This window comes from Gymnodraco acuticeps, unplaced genomic scaffold (genome assembly GCF_902827175.1).
Source record: "Gymnodraco acuticeps unplaced genomic scaffold, fGymAcu1.1, whole genome shotgun sequence".
Taxonomy (NCBI): Eukaryota; Metazoa; Chordata; class Actinopteri; order Perciformes; family Bathydraconidae; genus Gymnodraco; species Gymnodraco acuticeps.
Window position 1 is genome coordinate 10,355 of NW_022991819.1, and position 11,575 is coordinate 21,929.

Sequence of the window (11,575 nt, forward strand, 5' to 3'; positions counted from 1 at the left end):
CCACCAGCAGTTCCATCGGCGGTATGCGGAGCAGGCCGAGCCTCTGCGGGCGAGACCATGGTGAGGTCTCGCCGGGAGCTCCCGCCTGGTGAGGCGTGGGGCTCCGTTCCCGCGTCTCTTGCCGCCACCGGGTCCCGGCCTGACACGGCGTGGGATCCCGGTTCCGCAGCTGCCGCTGTTAGTGAGCCCCAGACCGACACAGTGAGGGGCTCAGACTCTGCGGCGGACGCCCCGGTCTTGATTGCCAAACGGCGAATCAGTGGACATGAGGGAGTCCTGTTCCAACAAGCTAGCTTGGTGTGCTAGCCGTCAGTGGAGGCTCTTTCGGATGAACGGGCACAATGCCCGCACAAGCCGGGGTTGTCGATAGCCTCCTGGGCGTGTTCCAGCCCGAGCAGGACGAGCAGACCTGGTGTGAGTCTGTGCCTGCTATCTTCAACCCGCAGCCGCATGACCGAGCCTCCGAGTCCCTGACTCCTCTGGTGTGAGGGGGAGAGGCGTCCATCTTGTTCGCCTCGTGGCGTGGAGAGGACCCGCTCGTAACAGGTACGTCGTTGAGAGAAAAAGTGTTACCAACCCGTCCTTAATCTGGAGAAAAAGGGACGGTGTGGGTCCTTTGTTCTCAAAGAATATTGACTGGTGTGTCAATATACTTCTAATCCTTTTCTCCTCTGTGAGAGAGAAAAAGAAAAGCGTCCTCGCTACCGTGGTGTCGGGAGTAAGGGGAAGCTAGCTAGCAACAGGTGCGTAGCTAGCTTGAGAAAAATCAAAACCTTACCTTACTTTCCGGGGAAAGAAACGGCGAGGTCGATTTTAATACTAACTGGCGTTAGTATTACCGTCTTCTTGCGAAGCAGAAGGAGTAGCTGGCGAGCGCCCGTCGACCGAAATGGTTATATTTGGGTTCAGTCTGTGGACCGTTAAGCTTGTCCGGCTACTATAGAGATGTGCTCTGAAGCGAGAAGAGGTGTTTGAATGACGCATGCGTCGTGGCGCAAGCTACTTATAGGGGGTGAATTCCCTGACACTGACGTCAAGATCACCAGCCAATCAGGATTGGCGTAATGAGATTGATGCTTCAGTTTGCTCCGCGATGCAATAGTATGAAGCTGCAGCGTCGGAGACGACACTTGTAGAACCACACACACAGGTCCCGCGTCACGAGCACACACACAGGTCCCGCATCACGTGACGGGAACCATATTCTGTTGCACGTTCACATGAATGTTTATATGTATATTTTGTTAATTTAGTTGAGAATTTCAAAAATGAATTTCAAAAATATAGTCTTTTATATGTATATTAAACAACACTGTTAATTTAGTTTTGGGTATGTTTATAATTCTCGTTTCATTATTATTCAAAAGAAAACAACACTGTTAAACACTGTTCCTTCTACAGTATCATAATTCTCGTTTCATTATCATAATTCTCGTTTCATTATTATTATTAATAAATCAAAGGTGTCTTCGAAGAGGTGCTAGATTACTGAAAAACAACTGTTAGTGTGTTCATGCACCAGCCTGCAAAAGATAAACAAGCAGTTTGACCGAGAGGCATTTCAGTTCAGAATACATTTTAATTTATTTTTATTGCGGGGTCTGCTGATTCTTCACTGGGGGTGAGGCGGGGTCTGCTGTTCCCTCTCTGGTCGTGGCACTCTGAATATTGGCTGAAGGGTTCCCTCCAGCAAGCTTCTGGCCTCCAGAGTCCAAAAGGCAAACCTTTGGCCATGCCTTTGAAACAATAAGAACAAGACGTCATCTAAAGCATTGCATAGGCTAAGGCATTGGTGCACAATTGATATGCATTAATAATCTCAACAGATATTGCCATCCAGAGTCTTACAGCTCTTGTTACTGATGGTCTACTGATCTGTACATGGTTAACCTAATATAATAGATCATCTACAAGTGACCCTCAAAATAAAGTGTTACTTAAATCAAAACACACATATTGTTAAGGGCTTTCATACCCTTGTATTTCAAACAGCTCCATGAGAAGAAGACACCACCACTTCCTAATCAAAGGCATGTCCCTCTGAATGAAATTAGAAAGTGACAAAGACAATTTTTGATTCACAATGTCCACAATAAATCATTTTTCTTCAACATGAACAGTATGATGCAACATAAGCAACACTTTAAGTAGGCATTTACTTCTTTAGTAAATACAAATCCTAAACTAACCTCCTGGAATTGAAACCCGGCGTTTGTAACAATGGACAGAGTGTACTGGAACAGAGAAGATGGAAAACAAAGCATTATATTTACAATGTTTACAGAAGCCTGCAAACGTGCCAACTGATACCCTACCATAAGCATAAAAATCCCGCAGTCATTTCCACAGATCTGGCGTGGCAAGCCCTAAAATCAACATCAAAAAAAGATAACATTAAATACATGACTGATAGATAAACCCCAAGTCTTCTCCGTCACATGATGATTTGTACATGATGTGCAGATGATGGGGATTGCTGGATCTGGGATGATGGGGGTTATGGCAGAGTGCTTTGCCTTGCACAAAGCGAGGTGCTTTACAAAGCCAGATTTGCGAGTATGCATGGATTGGCAGTAGCAGCAGTGAAAATGATAGTCTGGTCGGCAATTTAATCCACATCTGTGAATGGTATACCCTTAAACATAAGAACATAGAATTGTAGTATTATTATTTTGTGATCATATTATTTAAAAGTGTAAATTATGAATACCAAACATCTGGATCAAGTAACTGGTCACCACAAACAAATCATAGGACTTGTTTTGATGTATTGCTCAAATGGAACTGATCATAACATTTAGGCTGCTTTTAATGCAGACACATTGCAACTCCATTTGCATTTCACAAGAGAATGTAAGCTAACTTTACCTTCATGGAGAACTGCACGCTGGAAGTGGCTCTCGAGATGGCTTTTCACCTTGCAGTGTTTTGTTGGAGAGAATAAACGAGAGACACAGAACGGGCAGTGGAAGTCATTGCAACACGTCGTGCACCGTTGAAGGTCCGGCAAGGATCTCCCCTCTCGGATTGTAATATGCATCTTGAAAAAGAGAGAGCCTAATTGGTCAAACTGAACATTTTGAAACAATTTCACAGACAGACATAAATTAGGCTTAATTGTTAGATTCTGACACGACAGATTCTAACCTACATAATAGGCCGACATAACTGACTAAAACACCTCATGCAATATTACAAAACATGTCAAAATGATGACACTGTCTGATAAACGGTAAACAGGCAGTCAGCACAGTGAAGATTATTTACAATGAATTCAAATTGTAATACAATGACTATTAAAGAAGCATTTACACTGAAGACAGAACTTAGGCTACTGCTGATTTAATGTAGTGGACATATTGACATGCTTTTGTCATCCGTTGAAGTTTAATTAATTAGCTGACTATAATTAATCATTAGGGTTGGGAAGTTTACTTTTTTAAATGTAGTAGGTTACAGATGAGTAATTACCCTGTTAAAAATGTAATAAGTAATGTAACTTGACTATGTAACTATTTGTATTGAAATTCTAATGTTAATTATGGTTATTTTATGTTTTTTGTGAGTCACTTTGGATAAAAGCCTCTGTCAAATAACATAACCATAACATACAGTTTCATTAAACAAATAAACAAAATGGTTAACAGTTGGTTTTGCAGCGAGTCATCATAGGCTAACAGATGACATTTAGCACTTGTTGCTTGTATGGCTGTTCAATACAACAGAATAGTTGTTAACTTAAAAAAAACAAAACATGATTCACATTACTCACACTATTACTGTAATTAGTGATTCAATTAATCAACTATGACACCTAGTTGGGCTTGCCAAAATCACGCTAGTTTCATTAAACAAATGATCAAATATGCTAACGAAGCTAATGCTTTTGCTAATGCTTTTGCCGAAAGCTATAGCTAGTTGTTTTTAGAGACTTTAATACGGTTAGAAGCTATCATAAGCAAACAGATGTTTGTTTGTATTGCCTTAACACTATCATAGTTAATGTTGGCTAATCACACTTCATTTCAAGACACCGGAATTGTTATTAATGTTAAACAAATAAAACTGTAAAAGCACTTCACATTACTCACATTCTCTGCGTTGACGTTCACATTCATGTGAACGTGCTCCATCACGTGCCGCCGTGACGCGGGACCTGTGTGTGTGCTCGTGACGCGGGACCTGTGTGTGTGGTTCTACAAGTGTCGTCTCCGACGCTGCAGCTTCATGCTACTCCCGCGATGAGGCGCATCCAGGGTCGGCGTCATGGGGGGTCATTCGCGGGCCATGCCCCCCCAAATGAGTCACTGTGCCCCCCCAACGCAGGGTGGGCAAGCCTTATTGCCACTTTGCCGTTTTTTTTATTTTTAATCATATAAGTTAAAACGTTTCCACCAAAAGTTTTTTGTGTGAAATACATCAGAAATAAAGAATACACATTTGTATTCTTTATTTATTCTTTATATGAAACACAGCCTGAGGTGTGCTCACTGCTGCTCTCTGATTGGTGTGTTGCTTGACCAATGACCCCGACTTTTGTTTTGTTATCATTACGTGGCTGTGTGTTTAGATGAAAGCCCAGTGGCGATCTGTCCATCTGTTATACTGATTATACAGTAAGCCATCGAAAATAATATGATATACAGTACAGTACAAGTACATGGGTCTCTGTGTTTCATTCAAGCTCGGCTCTCTGTGTGTGGCACGAGCGCATTTTGTCAGTGCGCGAGCGGTAACGTGGAATATTGTTGTTAGCATCTGGTTAGCTAGCTATGCTAACGGATATAAAGAGCTGTTTCTACACCAAGGTGGAGGAGAGTCCTCTCCTGTCAGACTGAGAGGATCTTATAACGTCAGCTCAGTGAGGTAAGGACTCTCTCAGTGTTTAGATAGTTCACTTTAGTGTAAGTTATCTCAGTGGGTCTCAAACGGTTTGGTGACCATTTATGTAAACAAGTATTTGCGAGGAATAGGCTACCTTTATATGATCATTATAGTCATTAAAGAATAAGAGAATAAATGAAAAAACGGGTATGACCTACTATAGGACAATAACACAAGAATACCATTAAAAGGGGAGTGATTAGTAAAATATCCATAAAGAAAAAGTAAATCTGTACAGTTCTGTTTCATATGGATGTTGAGAGATGTATCCATAGATCTCTTCATTTTGCTCTCAAAGTGCACCAGATTGATGCTTTTAACTTCAATATTTTAAAAATAATCTTCCCGGGGGAGCATGCCCCCGGACCCTCCTAGAGGAGGTTAGGTCCACCCCCCACCTAAAACATGTTCACATGGATAGGATACTAAATACATTTGCACACTTTTCATATGGTGGCCTATGTCCATATGTTTCTGTTTTGGTGGTCGTGCCACAACCGTGCATGTATGCACAAGTCATAGGTGCGCTGTACAATAGCACTACACCCCTGCAATGTGTGTGAAAGACAATAAACTTTACAGCATGTTTTTTTTAATTGAAGTTGCGTTGGTGTTTGTGTGTTGGTTGTTGACGGCAGTATGTGCCCCCCCTTGGTAAATGATTGCCCCCCCATTTGATTTGTTCTAGAGCCGACCATCCCATAGTGAGACATCGAACGGAGTGTTATGAATGAGAACTTCAATACGTGATGATTAATTTGCAAGTCCTGGAGTTATACAGGCATGAAAATCACTCACCTTTTGACGAAATTCGCCGTTTTGAATCCAAAATAGGTCGTTTGTGTGATTCATGTAGATCTGCAATAAAAATATTTTTGGGGTATGGGGGGGTCTGGGACCCGGAGTAATCTGCGGCCGCGAGCTGTTATGTGCCATCATGACACGCATGGTGTTCTTTTTTTATATATTATAATGCAGCGCGAGCTGTGTGCTCGAGTCTTCCTGCCTGTCGGCTCTGCTGCTCCGCGATGATGGTCTAGCTTCAGCAGCCACATTACCTACGGGTGCGTTCGTTAATATCAACTGTGCGGTCCGGAGTCACTGTGGTACAGACTGGACCGCTGGTGAACAGCTGTTAGAACGGGCCGTTCAGGTGTTCAGAGCAGAGCTCCCTGTCGGAGCGCAGAGCGTGATGTGCACTGAAAAGTTTTCTCTCGCAATATTATCGTTGAGCTAGCTAGCTAGCATACATTGTCACTATCTGCTAACGTTAGCTTTAGCCTTCGTTTTCTAATAGTTTTTTTTTTCTATAAACGGAGGTGGTATAAGTATAGATCTTGTACTTGAGTAAAAGTAGAAGCACTCAGATCTTGTACTAGAGTAAAAGTAGAAGTACTCAGATCTTGTACTTGATTAAAAGCAGAAGTACTCAGATCTTGTACTTGATTAAAAGTAGAAGTACTCAGATCTTGTACTTGATTAAAAGCAGAAATACTCAGATCTTGTACTTGAGTAATTTAAGTAGAAGTACTCGGGTCTTGTACTTGAGTAAAAGTAGAAGTACCAGAGTGTAGGAATACTCTGTTAGTAAAAGTACTGCATTCAAAATGTTCCTCAAGTAAAAGTAGAAAAGTATTCTCATCAAAATATAGTGAAAGTATCGACAGTAAAAGTAGTCGTTGTGCAGATTGGTCCATTTCAGAATACTATATATGATATGTTTTATAATGATTGATCATGAAAGTGTTCTCAAAGCTGGTAAAGGTGCAGCTAGTTTGAATGACTTTGTATACTGCTGGGTAGCTGGTGGATTTACTCCAGGTGGAACTAAAGTCTGATTCAACACTTGATTAGATTTCACATCATTCATCCACATCTGTAAAGTAACTAAAGGTATTAATACATGTAGTGGAGTCAAAGTACACCATTTACCTCTGAACTGTAGAGGAGAAGAAGAACAAAGTAGCAAAACATTGAAATACTTAAATAAAGTACAAGTATCTCAAAATTGTACCCAAGTATAGTACTTGAGTTTATGAATTTAGTTTACTTTACACCAGATGCCATAAAGATAGAAAGACTAAGCCTTGCACAGAGGCATGACAATAGATTTTCAAAATGCTCAACAGTGCTGCCAAAATTATAAACTGACTGCGACACAATTAAAATAAATGCTTTTATATATTTATATTAGATGTGACTCTTTAGCGTTTCTGTTATTATTAACACTGCTGCTTTAGTTGTTCTGACTGCTAACATCCTCTGTTATTCCTCATTTTAAAGCCGATATTCCGTGGGGTCGGGGGGCTCTGGTCCTTGTCACCTTTTCCATACCTGATGAGTTTGCATCCCTGATAATACTTAGTAAGGAGGCCATAACATTTTTGACTCATGGCTGAAGTTAAGTTTCTCCAGGTTGGCAAAAAAATGCATCTCAAAATCCATCAGATTGATGCTTTAAAATATGGAATTATCCCCTAGAGGGATAATATACTTCTCACCTTTTTCACCCCTGACCCGTTTTCATGCCTGGTTATCTATCATGTGTTTTTCTATGACTTAGTTTGACGCAAATCGAGGTACAGTATAACAGTTTAAGAATAACACAGTCACTGCTGCTGCTGAAATGGTTGACCATGTTGGTGAGCTGGCCAAATGAAAATGTAAAATATAGGAACAATCAAGGATTACTACGTAAGAAGAAAAAGAGGATTTAGAGAACAGACTCAGATATTAATAAATCAGTAAGAAATGGAAAGTTCATAAATATCTCTTTGCATCAGATAAAGTGCCCCTTTCTTTATGGCAAGATAAAACCAGGAGCTTTAAAAAGTGAATTTGCCTCTAGGGGATTGCAGTTGTTTATAGAAAGGAGTTTCACTTCCAAAGTTCACATTTTATCGGTTGTTAAAACAGTGACCTCACAATCTATAGGAAGTGGATATGCCTGAAGAAATTCAATTATAAAAAAATATTCTGTTAACATTAAGGTCAGATAACATAACGAATGAATAATTCATTTCTATCAGACATGTCACACTTAAATGTTAGGGAGAAAAACAGTGGATTTTACTTTACTGTCAAGACCAGGAACCATCATGTTTTAAAGCAGACAAAATTGAGAGCATTCAAAACATTAATTGCAGCCATAATCTTTGCGCGATGAAAGATGCATATGTAGCGGCAACATGGCATGAGCACTAAAGATGTCATCTTAACTAGCCCACTCTCTGTGTGATAGCAAAACACAACTTAGTGGATGCACCATTTGATTTTCAACGAACTCTGCTTCGTTTCATGCATCTTATAAAAATAGTAACCAATTTGTTTGGTGGCAGTACTGCTTTGTCATCACTTGTTAGGAGGCATTTTTAAAGCAAGCTAAAAGTATATGGACAAAAACCACAGTCAGACCAAAACTACACAGAATGTACAGGCTCACCATGTGACCAAGCTGCTATCCCTATTCTGTCAGTCTGAGTTTAGATTTGATGTCAAAACATGCTGTTACTCACTTGTTCTTGTGTCAGTATACAGCGTATGGCCAGGCAAATAAAATGTATTTATTCCTTGAATAAAGGAAAATCAGTATTGGTTTACAATGGTTACTCTAGTGAGGTTTCAATGCTTTAATTGACCAAAATGACACAGATATTTCCTAATTTAAAGATAAAAGTTAGAATTATGGTGCCATCATAAATAATCCTCAATGGAGCCAACTATTTGTGTAGAAAAGGTTAAACATTTCTAACATATGTGGTTTTATGCAAAGAGGCTTTGCCAACTCAAATTGTACTATGTTACGCGACGCGTGTGGTGCAGTGGGTTGTGCGTTGGTGTTCGGATTCAAACCCCACTGCAGTCAGCATGTCGTTGTGTCCCTGGGCAAGACACTCCAAATTCAAGTCCTCCTCTTGTGTCTCTTTGTGATCCAAACCTATATCATATACATGTTTACCCCTTGTTACCTTAAGTGATTACTAATGAACTGCTGTATGTCTCTGTAAGTTAGTCTTGATGAAGTTAGAGCAGAATAAATGTAGAAAATGCTAGCAGTGGAACAAAATGTTATTGTGATATTTGCAAGTATATTGGTTATTTGGAGAATAAGCGTTAAGCAATTCAATGCAATTAGCAAAGAAATGCCAATCTCCATTTTTTAAATTATATTAAAATACAAAATTATGAGTTTTCTAGTACATGTTCTTACATCAATAAACACTATGCGTGTTATCATTGGCAGGGAATAACTTGAACTGCTTTCTGTCCTGAGGGCTTTGTGTATTTTTGTAACAGTGGAGAGGGAAACGGCAGAGGTTGACTGTAGCTCTCTTTGAAGTGCTGAGGTGCTTCACGTACTGTAGGAAAGAAGAAATTGATATCCTGAAAAAATACAATAAAACCGGCCTGGATACTATTCTCTTTGGTGCCAGAGAGGACAGGCAGAGCAGTCCAACCGCCAAAGGCATTTAGATGTGACCATAGAGTCCAGCTGTTTCGAGAAGCCAATACTTTGATGATGTATTAGTGCTCTGTTTTACTGTCTTTAGCTACACTATGCTCTCTGCCAAGGTTCATTTGGAAAAATACATGAGATAAAATTAAATATATATCAATAAAGCTCTGCTATATGATTATAACATTTATTTCACTTAAAATCAGAGTGCTAACTGAAAATATGGCTTACATTTTGTATGTACTTGCTGTTTTATTTATTTACCTGATAATCTGCCAGACCAGGTCAAATAATGTGCCGTCTTTGCTGTCGGCAGTCAACTATCTCCTACAGTGTTGGATGTATTTCTGACCTGAGCGATTTGATTCCGGCCATGAGTTTGCATCCAACAAATACTGCTGAGATTTTCCTTTTCAATTCATTTTCCTAGAATCTTTGAGTTGATCTGCCACGGTGCAAACAGTTTATTGAGTACAAACTGCAAGCTGTGCCAGATAAAGGGATTGATGTTCTCGTCTTGTATCTTAACCCCCGTGACTATTTGATGCAAAATACTTTTTAACAAGGCAGTCGGATGTATCAGCAAATCAGCCAGTGGCAAAACCCCTGGTAACCTCTTCATAAACACAGCCACGGAGCATGATTGTGGTCTTTATACTACCAGCTTTTATGTTGCATTCGTCTGTGGCGGGTTCCTTTGTGTTGGATGGATGTGATGTAACCTCTCTGAACTGAAGCACATGAAAAAATGTATCAAGCACTGAGCAAATAGGATATCATTGAGTGGTGTTAAGCAGATGAGCACAGGCACATGCTTTAGTCACAGAATACATTGACATGGCAGAGTGGAAGAGAAGTGTATTTACTTAAATGGTTGCCAAAATCTATTTAGCTGCTACATATTCAGGTCCATGTTATTGTGCATGCTGCCTCGCTGTCACATGGCTTGCTGGGAAACTTAAATAGAAGCCAGACATTTAGGATTTTAAAACATGTTTAAATGTCTCCCGTAAAAAAGGGTCTATACTTTTATTATGTATGCATGTCAATGAAAGTAAATATTTGCACTCTTTGAAAAGTCCAAGTACCCAAAGCAACATGTTGCTTTGGACCTTTATCCTACACGGACCACTATTGCGGTAAGCATGTTGTAACTTCCGGTTGTTGTCATCTCCGGGTATCCCGTGTGCCCGTTCTGTTGCTGATAGCTTATTATCTTAACTTAATCGATCGTTTTAAAACTCTTGAGCACGGCAACTGCCTGACGTTGTAATCACACGTTACTATAACTTAAGCTCTCACAACTCTCCTTCTCTTAGCGACTGTAACTCCACAGTTGCCTACACTCTTTTCGGGTTTGCTAACGGTAGCTACTTTAGCTTGATAGCTAGCCATGGCTCTTTCCCCACCCTCGGGTGCTATTTCCTGCTCTAACTGTCTCATGTTTGGTTACTTCCCTACCTCCTTTACTGGTACCGGTACATGTGTTAAATGTAGTATAGTTGTTAGGTTGGAGGCGGGAATCATAGCCATAGAAGCCCGGCTCCGCATCTTAGAAAGAAACTCAGCTACAGTAAAGCCCATGTTAGCCGGTGCGGACCGGCAAAAGGTAGCTCCTATTAGCCGTCCCGAGCAGCAGGGAGACTGGGTGACTGTTCAGAAGGGGCATAACGCGAAACCCGCAGGTCCCCACCAACCCGTTCCGTATCTAACAGATATTCCCCACTCAGCGAGACACCCGCTGAGAAGCCAACTCTGGTTATTGGTAGCTCTATTATGAGACACGTGAAATTAGAGACCGAAGCCTCCACAGTCACATGCATTCCGGGGGCCAGAGCGGGCGACGTTGAGGCCTTAAACTGCTGGCTAAAAATACACGTAAATACAGTAGGATTGTTATTCACGTCGGTGGTAATGATGTTCGTATACGCCGATCAGAATGCACCAAACTTAATGTGGAGTCGGTGTGTAGTTATGCTAAAACAATGTCGGACACCGTAATCTTCTCTGGTCCCCTCCCCAATCTGATCAATGATGACATGTAGAGCCGCATGTCATCATTTCAGCGCTGGTTGTCTTGGTGGTGCCCAGCAAACAATGTGGGCTTCGTAAATAATTGGACAGCCTTCTGGGGAAAACCTGGTCTGATTAAGAGAGACGGCATTCATCCTACTTTGGAAGGTGCCGATCTCATTTCGGCAAACATTTCAGGGCTTTGTGGACTTAATCCATGAC

At 40.9% G+C, this 11,575-nt stretch overlaps 1 protein-coding gene across 7 annotated transcripts; it reads right to left on the bottom strand.

Annotated features, from left to right (window-relative positions):
- Positions 1-1,599: 1,599 nt before the first annotated feature.
- Positions 1,600-4,131, bottom strand: LOC117535316. Of its 7 annotated transcripts, XR_004567396.1 has the most exons (7): positions 4,092-4,131; positions 2,869-3,040; positions 2,453-2,635; positions 2,316-2,366; positions 2,190-2,234; positions 1,976-2,040; positions 1,600-1,736 (listed from the first exon to the last, which is right to left on the bottom strand). XR_004567396.1 is itself a non-coding variant. In XM_034199751.1 (6 exons), exons 2-6 carry the CDS (start codon positions 2,872-2,874, stop codon positions 1,613-1,615), a joined length of 291 nt encoding a protein of 96 aa, XP_034055642.1. In that variant the 5' UTR covers positions 2,875-3,040; positions 4,092-4,131; the 3' UTR covers positions 1,600-1,612. The 7 variants fall into 7 exon arrangements, 4 of the variants coding, with proteins under 4 accessions (XP_034055642.1, XP_034055640.1, XP_034055643.1 ...); XR_004567395.1 differs by having other exon boundaries at positions 2,190-2,366; XR_004567394.1 differs by having other exon boundaries at positions 2,316-2,635.
- Positions 4,132-11,575: the final 7,444 nt, after the last annotated feature.